General features: G+C 41.8%; 1 protein-coding gene across 15 annotated transcripts in view; it reads right to left on the bottom strand.

Annotated features, from left to right (window-relative positions):
- The window catches only part of Tenm2 (teneurin transmembrane protein 2), a 1,501,569-nt gene that overhangs the window by 355,411 nt on the left and 1,125,041 nt on the right, over nucleotides 1–21,117 (bottom strand). For 13 of the 15 annotated variants that reach the window (XM_060363849.1, XM_060363848.1, XM_060363851.1 and 10 more), the window contains one exon: nucleotides 11,816–12,025. The exons of the other annotated variants lie outside the window; for them this stretch is intronic. In XM_060363849.1, the coding sequence (XP_060219832.1) occupies nucleotides 11,816–12,025 (210 nt within the window). The remainder of the gene's footprint in view (nucleotides 1–11,815; nucleotides 12,026–21,117) is intronic. 15 annotated transcript variants of the gene reach the window in all.

Here is a 21,117-nt window from a genome sequence, read left to right as displayed (position 1 = left end):
GAGTGTTTGAATCACAGTGTGAGCAAAGGTTTATGTGAGGTGATTTCCAGGTTCAAAGGCTCACTCCTCTATTTGGTGTTGGGGGGGAGAGAGAGATGGGGCCTTGTGGATGGTCTCAAGAGTGACTCCTCTGTGCTTGTAACTCTCATAGCCTCCTGTCTCTGTGGTGACAGCTGCCATTGAGGTGATGCGGCAAGGGGTCCTTGCCCAATCTAGTGATTGTTGACTTCCAAACTAGTGAGCTACATATACCTCTACTCTGTATAAGTAAGTTTCGAGCATTTTGCCGTAGCAACAAAACTAGGCTAATTGCGGCTGTTGACATTCACTTGCTTGTATTGGGTGCTGTTATGAAGCATTATTGTTTTCATGTTATCATTTTTATCTAGCTTCATCAGTCACAGAAGGGGCCTTGAGCAGTGTTAGTATTCCACACTCAACAAATTGATTGTTTGTGTTCAAACAAACAAACAAACAAACAAAGCACCAAATCCGACCATGACATAGCAGTGTGTGCAGGCCAGTTCCCACTACCATCTAAGCCTCCTGATTAGTAACAGATTGGTTCCCAGGGCTACTTTTGTTTTTCTCAAAGGTTAAGGAGTATATGAGTCCTCATTTAAAAAGACCTTAGAACAATGGGTCTCATAGAATCAGCCTTTACAAGTGTTTATTATATGACACCAGAAGCATGGCAATAAAGAAAAATTAAGTTGTGCTATACCAAAATTAAAACCTTTGGCACTTCAAAAACATCATCCACAAAGCGAAAAGACAACCAAGGGAATGGAAGAAAATACTTACATATCAGATAATGTGAAAAGCAACTGAGATCCGGAATATGGGAATATGAAATGAATAATTTTAATAATAACAACAAAATCAATCAATCTGATTCAAAATTGAGCAAATGTCTTAAATTAACATTTAAATATTTTTATATTTATTTATTTAGTGTTAGTATGTGTGTGTGTGTTTAATACATGCATGCCTCAGCATAGCACAGGTGTGGACGTCAGTGAACAGCCTATAGAAGCCAGTTCTCTCATTCCACCATGTGGGACCCTGGGATCAAAGTCAGGTTGTCAGTCCTTGCCATAGTGGGAGTACCTGCTAAGCCGTCTCCATGGCCCTTCAGTGGATAGCTCACCAAAGAAGATATGCAAATGGCAAAAATGTCCATGAAAGGACTAGGGGCTGTTCTCACAGTCACAGTAAACACTTCACAACAACCAGGATGGGAAAAAAAAGTCCAGAAACAAGTGTTGGGGAAGTAGTAGAGACAGCTAAGATCTTTGTGTGTTCCTTGTAGGAATGAAAAATGATGTGGCCACTGTGGAAAACAGCATGCCAACTCATCAAAAGCCTTAAACTCATCACTAGTATGTCTCAGTGATTCTGCCAGTGAGTACAATCCCCAAAGGAGTTAAAGTTCAAACAGGTGACAGCACAGTCATGTTATCTGCAGAACGAGAGGGTGGGCCAATCTGAGTGTCCACTGATGGATATGCGAATAACAAAGTGTGACACACAGAATATCCACACTAGAAATTAATCATCTTAAAAGAAAGGAAACTCAGTCCCATGCTACAGCCAGGATGGAACCTGAAGGCATTAAGCTAAGTGAACTATCAGTCACCCATGAAAGAACAAACATAGCTGGATTCTATTTATATGAGGCCCCCAGAGTGGCCAAACTCAGAGGAAGAAATATAATGATGGCTGCTAGGAGCTAAGGGGGGTTAATGGGTGTCAAACTCTATTTTCAATCCTTTACGTCAATTTAAATCCATGGCAACTGCTTTCAGATATTGATAGAATCCCCAGTATACCCTGGGCTCCAAATCCATTCCACAAGAAGCACACACACCTTGGTTGGGATGGATGAAACTATGCTGGAGATGGATGATTACACAGAGCATGAGCACAGAAACTGTGTGCAAAATATGGGGGAAATGATAGCATTCATGATAGGCGTATTTTTATCATGGTTGAGAAGTATGTGCTGGAATTCATATTGGCTGTGTTTGCTGGCACCAGACCTACATAAGATCAAGCCAGCCAAAGCTCCAGCATGATGGAGGATGGGCTCGTGAAGCCCCCCCTTAGTTGAGGAGCTTCTGGCAATTGATGGGAGTGGGGATCAGTTTTCTTCAGCAATGGTTCCGTAGATGCCCCTATAGCCACACCCATACTGGCAATAACGAACGGACTCAGCAGGTTTAAAACAGAGCATATGAAACTGGATGGGGAAAACCCATTATGTGAATCTTTGAAATCCTCAATACTTTTCAAAAAGGGTATTGTAAGAAGCGTTCGTTTGTTTGGGATGCAGCTCGAGGATCAAACCTGCCCAAGATCCTGGGCTGATCTTTACCACTTCAAAGAAATATTGGTTAAACTAAAAAAAAAAAAAATTCATATTCCATATACATGTGGTGCATTTTTTATATCTCATAATCATGTGTAATTATTAAGTGACAACTGAACTTTTAAGAAACTGAAGAATAAATAATATCAAATACAACCTCTGCTCCAGCTGATTTAAAATCTCTTTTCAAGACATTTAGATGTATTAGCATATCATTTAATAATTCATGCCAGCTTCAGGAGTTGCAGACAATACTGTTTTACAGATTTAAAATGTAAGATTATACACTGTTCAATTTTATGGTGCCAGAAAGTATCTGAACTACAGGTTGAATTTAAGCCATGTGGAGTTCTGAGCCCACACTTTAAAAGGTATACATATCCTTAAATCTTGTTTATCAGATGGGACTGTGCAATTCCCCGGAAAAAAATATTTATGTTCTGATTTTTAAAAAAAAATTGAGATATTTCCAGCAAAAGTCTAGGCTGTATTGTTAAGCGACTATTAAATGTAATACAGGAGATTGTGCTTTGAATTACATGTGGACTGTTAAAGGGAATTTGCAAAGATATGAAGATCTGGCTAAAAGGGTAAGGGCAGGAAACTGTTAAGGACTATGTGCAGTTAGTGGCCTCTGCTTTGCCGGGACATCAGTTCTTATGTACCCAGAAGCTGGGGACAGAGATGGAGAGGCAGAAGATACACAAAGCCGATCGACCCTGGGATTTCTGTCAATATCCAGATTATTTGCTGAGGAGAAGCAGTTCTCTGCTGGCTGTCACTTTCCCACTGTGCCTCCAAAGGAATTACCTGTCCGTCTTCACTGTGTGCTTTTGGGCGTCGTGGTGCAAAAGCACATCGCTCCACCCTAGCCGCTGGAAATTGGTGGACTGGCGAACTGTTACATGCATGTGTGCTCAAATGCACTTTACAAAAAAGAAAACGAGAGGGAAAAAAATCATCTTTACAACATTGCTGGGCAGGTTGGCAGCACCTAGACCCGAGGGGGACATCGATGCCATCTTGGCATGGGAGACTTTGCTCTGAAAGATGGGGTGGAAGTCTCTAGAACCTGAGGTTCATGCTGGTGAAATTGGTTTTTTTCCCCTTGTTGGGGTTACTGCCACCATTTTTCAGCAATGTGTTACAGGACTCCAATACTCCCCTCCTCAACTTACACGGGTAAAACACAAAGATTTGCACTATCCGTCTATATATATCTCAGTTTTGGCACTGGTGAAGCACACAGTACCAAAAGATGGAGAAGGAGAAGAAGGGGGGAAGGGGAAGAAAGAAGGTGAGAAAAAGGGAGGAAGAGGGGAGGGAGAAGGAAGGAGAAAGGGAGGGAGTTTGGAAGTCCTCAACTATGATAAAGCTTGGTATAGGTGGGAACAAGAAACTCACAAAAAGAATGCTATGTAAGAAGAAAGCTCAGAGATCTTTTAAGCCAATGACTAATGACAGGTAGATAAACTGAGGCCTAGAATGAAAGACTTGAAAAGTCTTATGCACACTGTGAGTCAGGGATAATGTATATAGAAAGGTTGAGTTCTATTTATGAATCGAACTCTAGTCACCTAGGAAATAAGGTCAGCAATCAATAAGCAGAATTTCCTGAAATTAAAAAATCTGCTGTGCAGCAAAAGTCACAATCACCTGAGTGAAAATTAGAAAAAAAAAAAAAAAAAAAAAAAAAACAAATACCAAAAACCAAAAAAAAAAACCCTAAAAACAAAAACAAAAACAAAACAGCCTAAGAATGGCTGAAGATCTTTGCTAGCTTTACATCTAACAGAGGATTTATATCCATCATAAGTAAAGAGCACAACAATCTAAATAAAAAGAAATTAAACAGATCTAGTCAATGATAGGGCTAATTATTAAGATAAACAGAGTCTAAGAAAGATGAAACATGAATGGCCAACAAACACACACAAAAAGTCTCACTCTTCCTTGCCACCAGAGAAGTGTAAATCAAAACTACAATGAGATCCTCTTTGACTCTAATCAGAATGTCAGTCATTGAGAAAATAAACAACAAATGCTAGCAAAGATGTGGACAAAAGGTAGTTCTTATACACCGCTAGTGAAATAGTCCATCCTCCATAGAAATCAACATGAAGGCTTCCCAAATGGTTAAGCTAAATTCACTATATTGCCCTGCAAGTTAACACATTACAGAGATAGTTGCTTAACAACAGTTTTTGCAGTATTATTCACAACAGTTAAACTACAGAGCAGCCTAGATGTCCAAGAAGAGATGAGTGGATACAGAAAATATGGTACATCTACACAGACATAGATATTTACCCATTAAGAAGAATGAAGTTGTGCTGTTTGCAGAAGAATCGATACAACCAGAAACAATCATATCAAGTGAAGTCTCAGAAAGACAAATATCCTATGTCTTTTTTTTTTTCTTTTGTGATCCCTAGATGTTACATAGTCCTAGAAAATCTTGTATAGAAGTAAAAGAAAAATTAAAGTGGAATTGTCTAGAGGATAAAGAAGAGAAATGGGATGGGAAGCAACAGGGGAGGAACAAGAATAGGAGACTATGGGGCAGCAAGAGAAAGAGAAGTTTAGGGAGTATGGGAGTATGTTCAGTCTAGAACACATACTTATCTGTAAAAATTACAAAAAAATAGATGCAGCCAAGTTTTCAAACTTCTACTTTAAACGTTTCCCCTTAAACCGGTGCTCCCCAGCTATGGCAAACTATGCATGAAGTGAGAAACACAAAGAGTTTGTAGGGCCCCTGAGCTGGAATGAGAATCTTCCTGCAAGGGGATGCTGTGGAGTTGCTGAGAACTGAAAGTAGAGGGCAGTTTGTGATGCATATTTGGTGCTTTCAACCTTTGCAAAACTGTAATCCCTTGCCTCAATCTTCCATGGTCTGTCATATGTGTCAACATGCTGCAGATGTGTTCTGAAGTTAACATCTGCCACAGAGCAGGTAGAGTAAGGCTCTGCAGCCCGGGAGTTTTCCTGCAATTAGGGTTTAAGGTCCAGGCTCTTTATTTTCCCATTGTGCGAACAGCATTGACAAGTTGTCCAAACTCCTTGTGCCACAGCGTTCTCAGCTATAAAAGGGCTGTGATGATAATTGTTGCTACACGAAATATGGTTGGGGACTAAATAAAAGTTCATAATGAAAAGTGCTCCATGCGCTCAGAATAATAAGTAGCACCGAGTGAGGAAGGGCTGTGAGCTCATCGCCAAGTCCTGTATGGTTCTGCACTTGGGGAAAGAAAGCTCTCTGTGGCCAGCCCCCTAAACCGCCTAAACTGCCCAGTGGACTCACAGTCCAGGTGTAACATTGAGCCTTATGAACACAAGAAGACTTGAGAGGTAGCTCAGAAAGGCTGGCCCCAGCATCTCAGCGGTGAGGGGGAAAACCAGAATACAGTGGTTCAGGTAGGAAAAGTTCAGGTTGAGAAAGTGAGGTATATTTGACTCTAAAGAAAGTGAAAAAATGTTGAACCCCAAACCAGCACCTCCCGTTTAAGGCTAACTAACCCTCCCAGGGCTGCCCACTCAGAGCTTTTACATTACTATTGCAAATATGCATAAAAATGTAACCCAATTTTATCATTTACAGATGATCTATTACTATCTAAAGACACGTAAAAAAGCAAAAGTTGAGAAAATTTAATGTCTTCTGTATATGTAAATGTATGTGTACATAACATATAAATATATTCTATGATGTCTTCTTTCCATAAAGTTCTCCACCATATAAAATGAAAAGCAGTAAATATATCAGAGGAATGTGTTTGTAACTGACATTCATCCATTCAATAAATGTTTATTAGACATCAATTACGAATCTGTTACTAGGGCCCAGTGGAGAAGCTAAGAATGGAATGAAGCTAAGAGAAAAAAAAAAGAAGGCAAGAAAATGATAGTTGGGACAAACAGTCATTCCCTAAAGTGACTTTGGGAGACAGAAGGGAAGGAGAGGGAAAGAGAAGAAATAAGAAGCAGAGGATGGATAAAGAGGAAGAGGAGGAGGGATATAGAATATAAAGGACCTGGATATAGAGCACCTGATAGCCTGATCAGACTTTAATCCTTAATATAAATTACTGTTACTCTAACATTTTCAGGAAATCCTAAATGAAATTAAACTTCCATGGGCGAAAACACAAGAAAATTCACAACACTTTAAGGATACCTTTCTCCCCCGAAATAGATTTACAAGGAGAAGATATATTTCATTCATCATGGTTTTAAAGATTTGTAGTAGATGTACAAGTATTTTGCCTGCGTGTGTGTGTGTGTGTGTGTGTGTGTATGTGTGTGTCTGTTCTATGTTAGTTCCTGGTGCCTCTGGAGGTCAGAAGAAGACGTCAGATCCTCTGGAACTGGAGTTCTAGATGGTTGGGAGCCACCTTGTGTGTGTTGGGAGCTGAACTTGTGTCCTCTGAAAGAGCAGCCCTAGTGTTCTTAACCACTGAGCCATCTCACTAGTCCTAAAATTTGACTAGTTAAAAACAATATCTACTGTCGTGTGTAACCTTCTCACCCATCCCCAACTCTTTCCGTTGATGATGGGAGGGTCCCATGAATGAGTCTGTCCTGGTAGGGTGCCTTCCTCGTCATAAATGGATAGTGCCATCAAGACAAATTTATATACCAGTCATCATCTCCTTTCAAGGTTTCAGGCTGTTCTGTAAGGGCAGAGTCTGCTCCTTCACACACCAACATCAAAGGAGCAGTGATGCTGTGCATCTGTCACCCATGAGATCTGCAGTTCACAAGGTCTGTGGGAAGAATTAGGGGTTGTCATGGATCAAGCCAAATTCTGCCCTTGAAATGTGCAGTCATTGAGCACTTAAACCATCGGTGTTAAGCCGAGAGTACAGTGTAGCTCATCTAGATGGAGGTTACAGCAAATTTGAGGAGGAAATTGCATATGTTTTGTGGGTACTGCCGAGAATTCATTCATCATTGGTGATGTACACGGGACCCTCCCTATGAAAATTCTTTTTCTGGTATAGTACTGAGAATTACACTGTTTCCTTAAGCTGCTGCCTTCCTTGTCTCTCTTGGTTATTATATACCTTGTAATCTGTTTTTCTTTTTGCTTTGGCTGCCAGGAAGCTTAGGCTCAAGTCTTCCATTTGTATTAAATAATACAGATTTTATATGTACGAACAAACATAGTGCTTTTCCCCAAGACTTTCTTGTACATTCTGTGTCATCTAATTACAGTTTTAGAGATTTTAGAGATAACTGTTATGGGAGGAGTTCAAGAGAAAGAAAGAAAAACAGGAAGGAAGAAAGTATAGGGAAGAGAGAGAGAGAACTCTTTTTCTTTTTGATGCTAGGTAAATAAGACAATCATGATAGCTAGGTAAGAGCTTGAAGGTAGCTCAGTCTTTATAACACTTGCCTTGCATGCATAAGACCTGAGTTCCATGCTCAGAACCCATGTAAAATGCTAGTTGTGGTTGTATGCATGCCTTTAATCCTGACACTGTGGGAGTGGAAACACATAGATCCCTGGGGTTCAGTGTGCAACCAGCCTAGCCTACTTGGTGAACACCAGGCCAGTGAAAGATCCCATGCAAAAAAAAAAAACAAAACAAAAACAAAAACAAGAGCAAACAAACAAAAACCTGGATAGTACCTGAGGAATGACAACTGAGGTTGACCTCTGACCTCTACATGTGTGCAAACAGACATGTACACGTATTTCAACCCTTAAACTAATAAGCCATAGAGAAGCAGGCAAGTACATTTGTAGAGCAACATCTGCAGGCTGTAACACGCTGCTGTCGCTTAGAATGAACTAAGCTCTTGCTGCTTTACGAAAGGGCTAGGGCATATATCATTTGCCCCAGAGCAAAGGCAGACCTCTCCCTTCCATCTTTGGACGGCTTATCTCTGCCGCTGAGGACTTTCTGGGAGGTTCTTGTCAGAACCTCTTGCTTTCATTTCTAATGTGTAGTGAGATGTTGCTGGTGAGTGTTCCAAGCCTCCATAAAGACTCAAGACTTAACTCTCTCTAGGGGAGAGAGGTCCGTCAACTCTCTTGGATGAGCACGCGACGAATGCCTGCATATCTTACTCCAATGCTGTCAACAAGGTGCAGAGCTGATTTGGTGCTTTGAAAAGGAGCCATGTTTTTCCAGATGTGGAGTTCTCTACTGCTGCTGCCCGGATCCAGGTTTTTTTTTCTTTCTTTTTTTTTTTTAACCCCCAGATGAGTGATTTCATAGGATTTGAATTTACACTGCTGTATTTATTAGAAACGGCTTTGGTGCTAACCTGCTCTGACAGAAGGTCAAAAGACAGGGTGAGCCCCAGGTCTGAGCTCAGCTATGGGGAAGCAAATGCTTCAGGAGCTGAATGTATCGGTCCTGGAGCCATCTCTCCAACCACACCGAGTATCTGTTTGATTGGCGTAGCTGGAAGGTTAGAGCAACTTGGGTGCAAAGGCGGTGCGGTTTTAGTGCCACGCATAGAGAGGAATGACAGTCGATGCATAAAGGTGAAACTCGGGTGTTGCTTCGAGGAGGTTTTTATGTCCGTGAAAACCGTTTTAGTTCCTGTATTTTATATCCAGTTAGACTCTTCAAAACAGAGGTGTGGCGGGCACGAAATGTGTTCTGCAACTCTCCTAATGACAGGTTTTGACGATATCAAATCATTGAAACAATAAGGGGAGAGCAAAAATAATGTTTCCCTGTTGTGAACAGGCTGAGTATGTTGGAAGTTATTTTAACTAAGGGAAAAAAACAACAACAACAAAGTCTGAAGTGCCACGTGATCTTAAGATTCCAGTGTCATTGCCAAGGGACCAACTTAAAAATATTTTATGTGATTAACCAGTTAAACTTAACACACCCAAACACAGGGGCCCCGGGCTGGTGCTGACAACACCTGACAAATTCAGCCCCTTTCATCAAACTCAATTGAAAACACTCGGGCACCGCTCTGCACTCTGCATCTTTGGTGTCAAACTCCATTTTCAATCCCTTATGTCAAATTTAAATTCATGGCAACTGCATTCAGATCTTGATAGAAGCCCCAATTTGCCCTGGACCCCAAATCCATTCCACAGAAATATATACACATGCAAGTGCACACACCTCCCCCAGCTGGGCATGCTCTCATCTGAGCTGAGCCGGGGTGATGAACATCGAATGACTACCTGCTCGCCTGAGCTTCCGTGCACCCTCTGGTAAGAGGCTGCTGGAAACAAGGCGACTATTCAATTCACCCCTCTGCTGGAGAAATCCTGTGAGCGTGGCTCTTGTTTGGTATGAAAATGGACCTTCACACTTTCTGTAGCATTCTCTCCTCTCCGTGAAGCTAAAATCACTGTCAGTTTTTTAAGCGAGCTGAACAAATTGGTGTAACTGATGAAAAAAAAAAATGAATACATTTGGCTCTAAACACATAGATCTGTTCTGCCCACCCAAATGATGAGCTCTTGATTTCTACACAAAGCCAACAAAAATCCTCTATTGACAACCAACAAGCTGATACACACCCTCGTCCAAAAGGAAAGAAATCGCCCTGCATGCTTTCACTAAGAAAACATTCTGGATGGCCCAGAGATAAGAGCTGACCTCGCTTATGGAAGTCATCTTTGCTTGGGTATCCATACATGCATAAAAGGATGTCGTTTCTGAAAGCTCATTTTCTCTTTAATAATTGTCTGTTTTTCAAAAGCTATCAGCAGGTGCACATCATTTCAAAAGCCTCTTGTCCTTCATAATACAATATTCATCACGATTACATAGTATGAAATAAAAAGTAGCAAAACACAAGCGAGGGTAGTTCAATTAAATGCAACATAATCTCTGCCACACAAAAAAAAATAAGAAAAAATAGCGCTGTAGCTAAAATCAGGTTCTGATGAAAGAAAAAAAGGGAATATATTTCCACATATTTTTAATTATATAGAATTTCCTCAAACATGATTTTTCATAATATATTCCATTAAGTTAACATCATATTTGAAGAAAGAGCATTTTCCGATTTCATTTTAAGCCTGATTTTGAGCAATTACGGTGTCATTGTTCCACGGTAGAAAGGTTGAATTCATTTACTGTGTGGTTATGTTAGTTATGATTGATGTCTCTTCTCCAAATGATAAACCAATCACCCCGATGATGTAATGTCATTTTAAGAGTGCCATAATCACATTTCTCTCAAACTAGAAGCTCTGATGAGTTCTAATAAAGATTTATGGTAGATTAAAGGCCTTCATAATATCAACAATGGATTGCTCATTTGATGAGAGATTTGATTAGATAATTTAAAAAAAAGAATATGAGTTTGCTAAATATATCGGGTCTGGCTTTGAAGAAGGGCATGGGCCATCATAAGTAACAGTCTATATCGGTCCATTTGCTGAATGAATCATCCTAATATATTTAGGAGGTCCTCTATAATTGGAGAGGTTGAGACCAGTGGTAGCTTATATTCATGGATAGAGCTACAGCACTCTTTGCGGGAGCATTCTTGGGACGCAAATCTCTCTATTGCTTTTGATGATCTATGTTAATGAACATAATGAGGGGCTAACTCAGGAGGCATTGCCAAAGCTTTGGGTCAAGAGCAGCTAATTAGTGCCATGGCCTCCCCTAGGCATGGATACTGAATCTCTACGCATAAATGTGCTCTCTTCTGTAGTCATATGTTTAGGTGAACAGTCTACCAGTTGGTGGATCCAAAATGAGGCCCGATTATTGTTGTGCTTGGGGTCAGTTCTTTCTAAGACTCAGAGAGTGGGAGTCGAGACACAAAATCTTCAAAAGTGAAGCAGAACCCAGTGTTCAGCGCCTCTGTTCTGTGAACATAAAAACCCAAGGAAGAACTCTGAATTTAGAAGCTGTGTTTATCACAGTGCCTCACGATCAGCTTGTTAAACTCAAGTGATGTGGCACAAGCAGAGGGTCATAGAGAGGTCATACCCCAAACACTTCAGTCTTGGCACAATAATTCAGTATTCATGTCAAGGGAACACATTTTAATCGCAAAACCATATAAAACAAGCAAGGAAGGGGAAGTCAGAAGCCAATGATAAAAACCAGGAGGCCTGGGAGGCACACTGATGGGGCATGTGAGGGTGTCCAGGGTCACTTGGCTATGACCAGAATCATAGTAATACAGAATTCAATATTCCAGTGTCTCCCCACACTTCACCTTTGAGCCCCGCATGCTCTCACATGTAGCCACAGGCAAATCCCTCCCACAGAAGGAGGCCCAGAGCCTGTTATGATCAACAAAACCCCTCCAACAGCTGTGACCTTCAACAGCCGTATCTTAGAACTAGCCATGCCACAAAATGACAAATGCGTTTCACCTTGATGCTTCCCACACCGCCGTCTCCCAGCCTTTGTTTCGATAGTTGTCATTTTGCTGGAGACTCACGAATGTCAGGCACAAAACACCACACAGTAAGACACCACAGAGTTTCCTTACCACTGCCGGAGGCTTGCTGGGGCCCTGAGCATGCTCTGAGCAGGTATGAATTGGGGGAGAATTCCTCATCAGGGTTGGTGTCCATGATCTGATGGGAGGTGTTGCTGTCTAGCAATGGCATCTGGCAGCTAACGGGTGGAGGATTATGGGAACTAGGCAGCTGAGCAGATGGGAGGAGGCTAGACGAGGATGTAGGTGGAATGGGACGACCTGGGAAAGAGGACAGAGGGGTCAAAGGTCAGCAATGAGTGTCATGAGAGCATCCTAGGAAAGTTACATTGAAACCAGCTCACAGTACAGATATATATATATATATATATATATATTTTTTTTTTTTAATTCAGTGATCCAGATGTGCTTTTCAGGGCCAGTTTTGATATTTCCAGTCCAGCCCAGATGTATGCCACATGTTGTAAGATACGTGATACTTTATGAATATAATTCAGAAAAGGGCATCCATTTTAATGAAATCAGTCCAGAAAAGTCTAGTTCTTTCTGTCTCCTTTGCTATGACCCTAAGTCCTTCTCATTTCTCCCTAAACCATGTTTTTGCTGGGCTCCATATTTCTACTCTTGAGAAATTGTCCACCAACTCTACCATGACTTCATCTCTTCTCCATAGTAGTTGAGACAGTATTTCATAGGTAGAAATCAGGTCCTGTCATCTTTGCACCTTCTGATGGTTTTCCATTGTATGAAAAATGAAGTCTTAAATTCCCCGTGATGCTGGGCACGTACTACCTTCTCTGGCTCATAGCTGCTCACCTATCTTCCTTACCCAGAGGGCACCCTTCCCATGCCTGCCCTGGTCCCTTCTTCTCCAGTGAACAGGGCATTCTTATTTCCTTTACGTGAGCATGACAAACCACTCCCCTTTATGTAGATTTTCACTCCCACCTTAATGGACACTTTCCCCTGCTTCTACCACGTGGATACTATTCTTAGGACTTTTGCTTCTCTTCAGTAAAGCTCTCCACATTTGCCTGCTTGGAACAAGAACTACTTTTTCCAGCCTAGCGGCCTATTTATAAGTTTCCTCATAGACCTTATTATTACCTCTTACTCTCAACTGTACCCCCAGTGAACAAGTAAAGAGGCTACGTTAAGATCAGATCCTTTATCTTAGGGTAGAAGGTGTGAACAGGTGGACCATATCTCCATGCCAGTGACTTGATCATTTATCATTATCATGTGGTTTATTTGAACATAATGGCGGAATTCCTACCTATGAGGCAAAAGTATGGCTGTCCCATGCCCTAAAGAACAGCAGTCAAACTGGTAGAGTGGAGCTGCCCTTGGGCAGACAGGGTCCCTTTCACATCTTTTCCTCACAGCAGCAGGCTCCTGACGTCAACTTCTGAGCAATGACAATTGCATCATGAACATTCACCAACTGTGCCCTTGTACCCAGGGTCATTGTAATTGTTGCCTGTCTTGCCTGTTCATGAGGAAACTAATGAAAAGTAGCCAGGAAGCTGGGATGTGGAGGGAAACATGCAATTAAAATGAATACTTTGGTTTGGAAAGTGTCTATGCCTGAAGAAGTGTATGTTCCCGAAGAACTACACACATAGAGGTATTTTCAGATATTCTGCTAGATAACAACACCTGTTGCTGCTTTTGTAAATGTATTTCCTGATTTATTATTATTATTGTTATTATTAAGCACAATACATGGTGCTCTAGATGGGTGATTTGGGTTCAACAAATGCATGTGCGACTTTCGGAAGCCTAAGGATTCTGCCATCCAGCCTTCAGAGCTCTCCTGTAGTGAGGAGCCAGAGTGGTTCTGATGATAAAAAGCTGGGTGTAGAATGCACTATATTTAGGATAGTATAGAGGCAGAGGAAGGAAATATTTGGCAGGGGTTGGGGTAAAAAGTGAAACGGTGGAATCTTGAACAAGTCTCTGAAGAAAAAGCAAGTGACTCTTTTGGGAGAGAATAGAAATGAACAGTAGTGATGGGGAATCAAACCACTGTTAGCATGATGCCCTTTGGAGGGACAGAAGTGACACTAGTTAAGGATGCACGATACCCTTAAAGTTTAAATGATTTTTAGATTTTAAAAAATTATATGCCTCTAAGTATGTTTCTGCATGCATGTGTGTGCAGGCACCATAGAAGCCAGAAGAGGGTGTAAGATCTCCTGCAGCCAATGTAGGTGCTGGGAACCGAACTTGGCTCCCTTGGAATAGCTGTTCTCTGCCACTGAAGCATCTCTCAAGCCCTAAAGTTTCAATCTGAAGTTTCTTGCCCAATAATACAACGGAAGTGACAACGATCCCTCTTTACTGTGTCCACAGGTAAATGGAGTTTGCTTTAAAGGATCCAGTACATTCGTGGCTGTTGGAGAGCAGTGTGAGACATAACATTTTTGCCAGGTGCTCTGGACTGAGTGCTATGGAGTTTTCTCAGGATCAATGCTAGCATTTAATCAATAGTTCTCCCATAGACCTTGCAACAACGAAGCTATGGCTGCCACCATTGTAACCGTTATTGCTGACTGCAGAGTATCTAACTGCCACTCCCCGTGCTGACATGTCTACTTACATCATCTCCCTTAATCCTCAAGCAACCTCTTCTATTAGAATGACCACATAGTCCCATCATATGTGAGAATGGAATATTTCCACGTCATAGGCGAGAAAGAGGAAATCAAAAGGGTCAGTTTAGCAATTAGAAAATGTCAAGGGCAGGGCTTAAGCTTGGGCTTGTCTTTCCCAAATCCACCCCGCATCTACTCATGCTGCCTGCCCAGAGAGCATGGCAATATTGTAATGAAAATAGTAACAATACATAATGATAATAATAAGTAGTAATGCTAATGTTACATAAAGGGTAAGAAATTTTATGCAAGAGATACTTCCATGGTGCCTCCTTCCAATCCCGGGGTATCCTTCACATGCCAAGCAGGACACATGTTTGAATAACCACACATAGCAGTTATTATCCAACTGAGTCCCAAAGTCCTCACTGTCATTTTGCTCCGAAGTTTATAGGGAGGTTGCCCTCCACCCTTCTTCAAGGCTTCTGACTACAGACAGACCCTGACCAGGCCCTGTAGCTCAGTGCTGACGTCCACTTAGCAGCAGAGCTCAGGTAAGGAGAGATTTTTAAGTCACAATCAATAGGCTTTAGCGTGTGTGCTACTGAGGCATAGCTGAAACTGGATGTTGAAGAGCAAGGATGGCTGGAAGCCAATTTTTTAAAAATTCCTTTGAGTGACTGAGGTGGAACTAAGGTTCAAGTGCAATTTTCCAGGAGCCTTGATAGGATGGTTGCTGTGAAATCATTCTTTACACGAACTTCTGGGAATTTGGTTCAGCATGAATTCATTTCACATAGTACAGACAACAGAGCTTTTTAAAAATATACACAAATACTGAACAGAGCTTTTTAAAAAAATACACACAAATACCGAGAGTGAAAGAAGAGTCACGGCACGGGGAGAGCGTTGGGGCTGCTTCGTGTACCATGACTGTGCTTCATAGCATTGTGTGGCTCCTCTTAGCACCCCACTCCTCCTAATTCCTCGATTCTGCTTTGACAGCTCATTCCATTCTGCTTGCTGGTACCTTTTACTACTTGGGAAATTTCAGAATCACTAGATCTGCCCCGAGTCAAACACTTGTGCTGTTCTCTATTTGTTAGGTCATTTGCTAAGTTTGTTCACTTGGGCTGCATATTGCCCCTGAATATTCCACCTGACAGAGACCATCTGTGTACATGCAACCAGGTTCCAGAGCACAGGGGAGAAAGCTGGAACTTACTCGGCTCCCTTTGTGGACTCCGTCTTCTTACGGAAAGCCTTAGTATGGTTGGGCAGCTAACCAGATGACATGCTCCAGCTTGACTCCCAGGTTATGTATGGCAGAAACCCTTCATTCCCAACCGTTTCTCCAGTTTCTTTTTAAATGAGCACAAAGTCTCCAGCAAATGTGCAGAATGCTACACTGAGCTGATTGTTACAAAGCAAAGAGGTACATGCAATATGTCATTTATTAAACTCCTGTGATCTTGCACATGTGTATGTGCCCAGGGGTTTTTCCAAGCTCCCCATGTAAATCAAACTCTGATCATCTGCATGACTGGATCCCCTGTGACCTTAAGCATTGAGACTAATTTAGTTTTCTACTATAACTGGTTTCAGACAAGTAGGATTTTTTGTGCTGTTTTCCACTTGTAAAAATTCTGTTATAGCCAGACTAAGTGATTCCATGCAATGTCTGATAGATGGGTCCTGGCTGTTAAAATGCCATGTGGGGAAGGATTCTGGTATACCCTATCTTCCAGTGGGAAGAGAGTGACATCATCAATTAGAAAACTCATAGACATGGCTGAGGAGAGGTAGCAGATGTACAGGGCTTATTTGCCATCCATGCTCCAGGCTCTCGGTCTTCACCCACTGCAGTCATCCCTGAAAACTTCATCATACACCATCTGTGGTGGTAGAATATTGCTCCAACTCCCATTGTGTCCATTACGGTGTCATTTTGCTGCTCATACAGATTTAGATTGAGTCTTTGTCCAACAAGTTCAAAAGGGCTGCAGTTCTTTCTCATCCTCCCCAAACAATGAATAGTGACCCTGAAATTGATACTCTGCTCGGCCATTTTTAATATATTCACTAATTTATGACAGGGGGTGTGCTGGAGAGCAAATCCCCAAATCCACTTAAAACAGCTTGTTCTTTTTCATTGGAAAGATTAATGGTGAACTGATATTAAACTGTTCTGTGTAGGCAATCCATAACTGATTTATGTAGTGATGGGATGTCAGGATATTTGGTGGAGCATAGAGACATGCTTAAGACACAGCAAAAAAAAAAAAACAACAAAAAAAACAAAAAAACAAAAAAACAAAAAAACAAAACAAAAAAAAAAAAAACAGAACCAGGAACAAAGGCATACAAATATAAATCTGACCGTCCACTCTGATGGTCTCTTGTCTTGTTGCTATGACAAAATATCTAATGAGAGCCGCTTAAGGAGGGAAGGGTTTATATGTTTTCTTAGTTCAAAGGATGGGAAAGTCATGACAGCAGGACCTTGAGACAGTCTGGAGGCAGAGAGCAAGAACTGCCCGGCTCCTGGACACTACTATCCACAATAGGAAGGCCTTGCCAACTAAAGTACCGGAACTAGAAAGGCCCTCACAGAGCACACCTGGAGCCTTGTCTCCAAGGCAATTCTAGAGCTCTTCAATTTGACAATGGAATTAACCACTACACTCCTTACCAATTCCGCATCGTGTGTGATCTTGGCTTACGCTAAAAACTGAACTAAATATTTCACACACACTTTCTCTTTTAACACTCCCAAAATTTAGGAACTAATTATATGTTAATCTCTTTCCCATTCACAGGTAAAGGAAGCTGAGACCCAAATATTGCCCATTCGAAAGTGCATAGTTATGGTTTGAACCCAAATAGTATGACCCCAAGCCTTGAGTGGTTCATTATACTATTGTCTACCTCAGAGTAGAGTGCTGGCCTTGGTGAAGTTCTAGAATGCACCATGGAATTTATCCCAGAGGAGGAAACTAACCATAGATGAAAACCAGGCTCCTGCAAACAGTCATGGTGATGACTGGCACAGAATCTGTGATTTGTAAGGGTGAAAGACATTCTGGAACCAAAACCTGAGTATCCCCAGTGACACCATAACTTTAAGGACTTAATAAAAACACTGTTCTCTGTTAAAGTTGAAGGCCTATTTTTGATACAAGCAAAACAGTTGGCTAGAGTTTTTAAACAGCATTAAAGTTTCCTTAATGATGGCTTCCAATTCCTGCTACCTATTTAGATGTCATCAAGTCACCTTCCTTTTCCATAGAAGACTGAGGTTGAATCTAGGAGAGTGTGACCCTCAGCATGACTGTAGGCATCTCTCCATCCTGGGAGGATCTTGTTTATGAATGGAGTTAACGAAAGATGACTGAGACATGAAAAGCTGAAGAAAACATTACTGGTTATGTTGGTGGAACATCTGGATTTAGCCAATCCTGAAACACTCCTGCCTCCAAACATTTCGATATATGAATCCATTTATTCTCCACGCTAGCTTCTTTTGTTCCTTCTTTCACCCAACTTTGAGTTTGTTGTTGGCACTTAGAAGAAAAACCAACCACCCGGAAACTTGTCATCAAGGCCCAGAGGGGAAATGACACGGTCAATGCCACACAGTCACTTGGTAGAACTGGAAAGAGAAAAAAACAAATGTGTATGTTCTTTAGTCTGGGTCCCTTCCTGTTCAATACAAGAAATGGAACATAGGGCACTAGAGAAAGTTTTTTTCTCACGGGGGGTAACTAATCTAAGAATGTTGTAGGTGTCAAAGAGGGTGGAAGAGAAGGAGCAGATGGCTGTCCATGTCTTACCGATCAGGCATGTAGATTGCAATCCCACTATGCTCAGCACCAGAGAGACATTCAAAGTACCTTTCAACCAACATCAACACTTGCATACACCTTGATTTGAGGTGCGAATTCCTTGCCTACATCTTAAATGTTTGTTTAAAGGACAAAGATAGTTGTGTCCTCCCGCCCTGGTATCATGGCATAGTCCAGACTGACCTTAAACTTGAGATTTTCTTGCATCAGCCTCCCTAGTACCCAAATGATCTTCAGAACATAGCCACCACAGCTGGCAGTATTCAAATCATAAATGCAGAATGCAAAAAAAAATGATATCTGATAAGTGGAGCATCTCAAAATTAATGTATAGGATAGACTTTCATTATATATTTTTAAATTTTACATCAATTATATTATATACTTACATAAATGTATCTCTCTGGTTGCAAATATTTAGTACCTATCTCACGCTACATTCCTAATTCTCCTCTGGAGGACTGTTGCCGCTACACAGGGGCAATGTGATGATATCCCAAGGTATTTGCTTATGGCAGTAGTGGCTGGAGAATGGACACTGTTAGCATCTAATGGGCAGAGGTCAGGGACACCACTAAGCATCTTACAAGTCCCAGGACAGTCCATCATGAGAAAGAATGGCCCATCCTCTCATGCAAAGCCCAGTTAAGCATTTTCAGCAATGGTGCTGAGGCTGAGAAGTGCTGCAGTCACACATGTAATGGCTTGGGTCAGAATACAGAATGTGGTTCTAGTCAGTACTGTATCAGCCCCATTGTTTTGTTTTAGTTGATTAGAATTGGACAGATCTGTGAGGTGTGGCTCAGGGGAATAGAACTTACCTAGCACACACAAGCCCCAACGTTTGATTCCAAACCAAAAAGGGGGAGACATGTATGAGGAGCGAAAAACTTTCCGTTGCCCTCATGTAAACACCAAACAAATCAATTTGTGGTATTGGTGGGAATTAAACATGGGAGCGTGTGCATGTTTGAGAAAGGTAACATTTGCCTGGAGTGAGTTTAATTAGTCACCGAGGGGCATATACCATCTCTGGGAGCCGGGCAAGCCCTGCTTGTCATGAGAGAATTAACTGCTTCTACTGAGCGGGAGCCTCAGGGAGAGTGCTAGAGCACAACTCTAGGTTCTATGCCCTCACCCAAGGAAATTTGATTCGGGCCTCCTAGGTCTCCGTGAGGTAGTACTGTCCAAACAGGGTTTGCTCTATTCTGTAACACCCCGTGGAAAGTTTTTATCGTTTTATTTTTTTACAGTGCAAGACCTAATTGTCTGCTTCGCTCACACTTCACTGAGCTCACCAAAGCCTAGTTAAGCATTTTCTTGAAAACAAATTCTTTTCAAAAGGTGGTTCTGGTAAAAACCCTCCCAGTTGCACACAGGCTATTGTATGTAATTTATTGGCAGGATGGCCTGCCTTTGGACTGGCCCCAGTTAAAGTGCCTCACCAAGGGGTGCCAGCATGAGCTGCCTTCACAGTTTGGGGCTGTGTGCACTTTGGTGTTGCCACTATATCTCACCAGGCTGTGTGTTTATACATCACACCTCCCAAGCAGCTCTGCACTTTAGGAGGTGTAAAATTCAGATCAGGTTATAGACAGAGGTTAGAGTTCACTTTCAAAATGCTTTCTGGAATTCTTTCTGCAGTATGCCACGTCTTTCATATGCATGAGGTAAAGCACAATGAATCCGCGCAGCTGGCTCTTGCGAGGATACAAATATTTCCTAGAGGCAGGGACAATACTTTTTATTAACATTTTATGGATCTATGGATTGCCACACACTTCCTTTTAAATGAATTTTTGAAGATTATCGTGTGTGCGTGTGTGTGTGTGTGTGTGTGTGTGTGTGTGTAAGTACCTGTGCAGACAGAAAGGGGCTCCAGATCTCCTGGGATGTTGTGAGCTGCCCCATGTACATGCTGGGAACTGAACTCAGATCTTTAGCAAGAACACCAACTGCTCTTTACTGCTGAGCTACCTTTCCAGCTCCTCAAACACTTCCTGCCCTTAAAATCTATCTGCGACTTCCTTCGTATCTCGAGAGTGAGGCAGAAGTATAATTTGCTGATATGTAGTGCCACTTGACAGAATGTTCTGTGAGGATGGGCATGCGCCTTGTCTACACAGAGCCACTGGACACTTCATGTGAGGCTAGCATGACTAGGAACTAGACTCTAATTTTAACTGACATATGTAAGTAGTTCCCAGGGCCAGTGTCCACCATACTGAACAGTACAGTATAGACAGCGTGCTATCAATTGGATCTTAAATGTCCCACCAAAGGCCCATATAACAAAACCTTGGCCCTTGATGTGGCATTATTGAGAGAGGCTGGATTAGCTGAAGGGTGGGGCCTACTAGGAGGCTTTTGGATCACTGGGGTGTGTAGAAAATTTCTACACTGCCCCTGTAGAAAATTGTGGCACTCAGATCTAGTCCCATGAGAGTTTAGCTGCATCCTGGACTCTAATCATGTCATGCTGCCTTAGCACAGGACCAAATAAGAGAGGGCCTTCATGGATAGACAGAAACCTTACAGACTGTAAGATAAAGCAAACATCTCCTCTTTATAAGGTGACGGTATCAGGCATTGGTTGCAGAATCAGAAAGATGTCTAATGTATTATGGTTCTGGATTTCCTGTTACTGGCATCTCTTCCTTTGGTCTCTCTTCCATACAAAAACCAATCTATCTCTGGGTGCGGAACCTTGCACGTGCTGCACATCTTAATTTCCCCAAGACTACTCATCACTTAGACAGCACTGCTCTATTTCATAATTAATTAATTAATTGTGTGTGTGTGTTGTGGGGGAGGCACGTGCATGGAGAAGTTGTCTGTGGCAGGCAGAGGACAACCTTTAAGAGTAAGTTCTCTCCTTCCATCATGTGGGTCCCAGGGGGAGAACTCAGGT

This window comes from Meriones unguiculatus, chromosome 11, assembly GCF_030254825.1.
Source record: "Meriones unguiculatus strain TT.TT164.6M chromosome 11, Bangor_MerUng_6.1, whole genome shotgun sequence".
Taxonomy (NCBI): domain Eukaryota; kingdom Metazoa; phylum Chordata; class Mammalia; order Rodentia; family Muridae; genus Meriones; species Meriones unguiculatus.
Note: the sequence above shows the minus strand (reverse complement) of the source record. Positions and strands in the feature narration are given on the sequence as shown.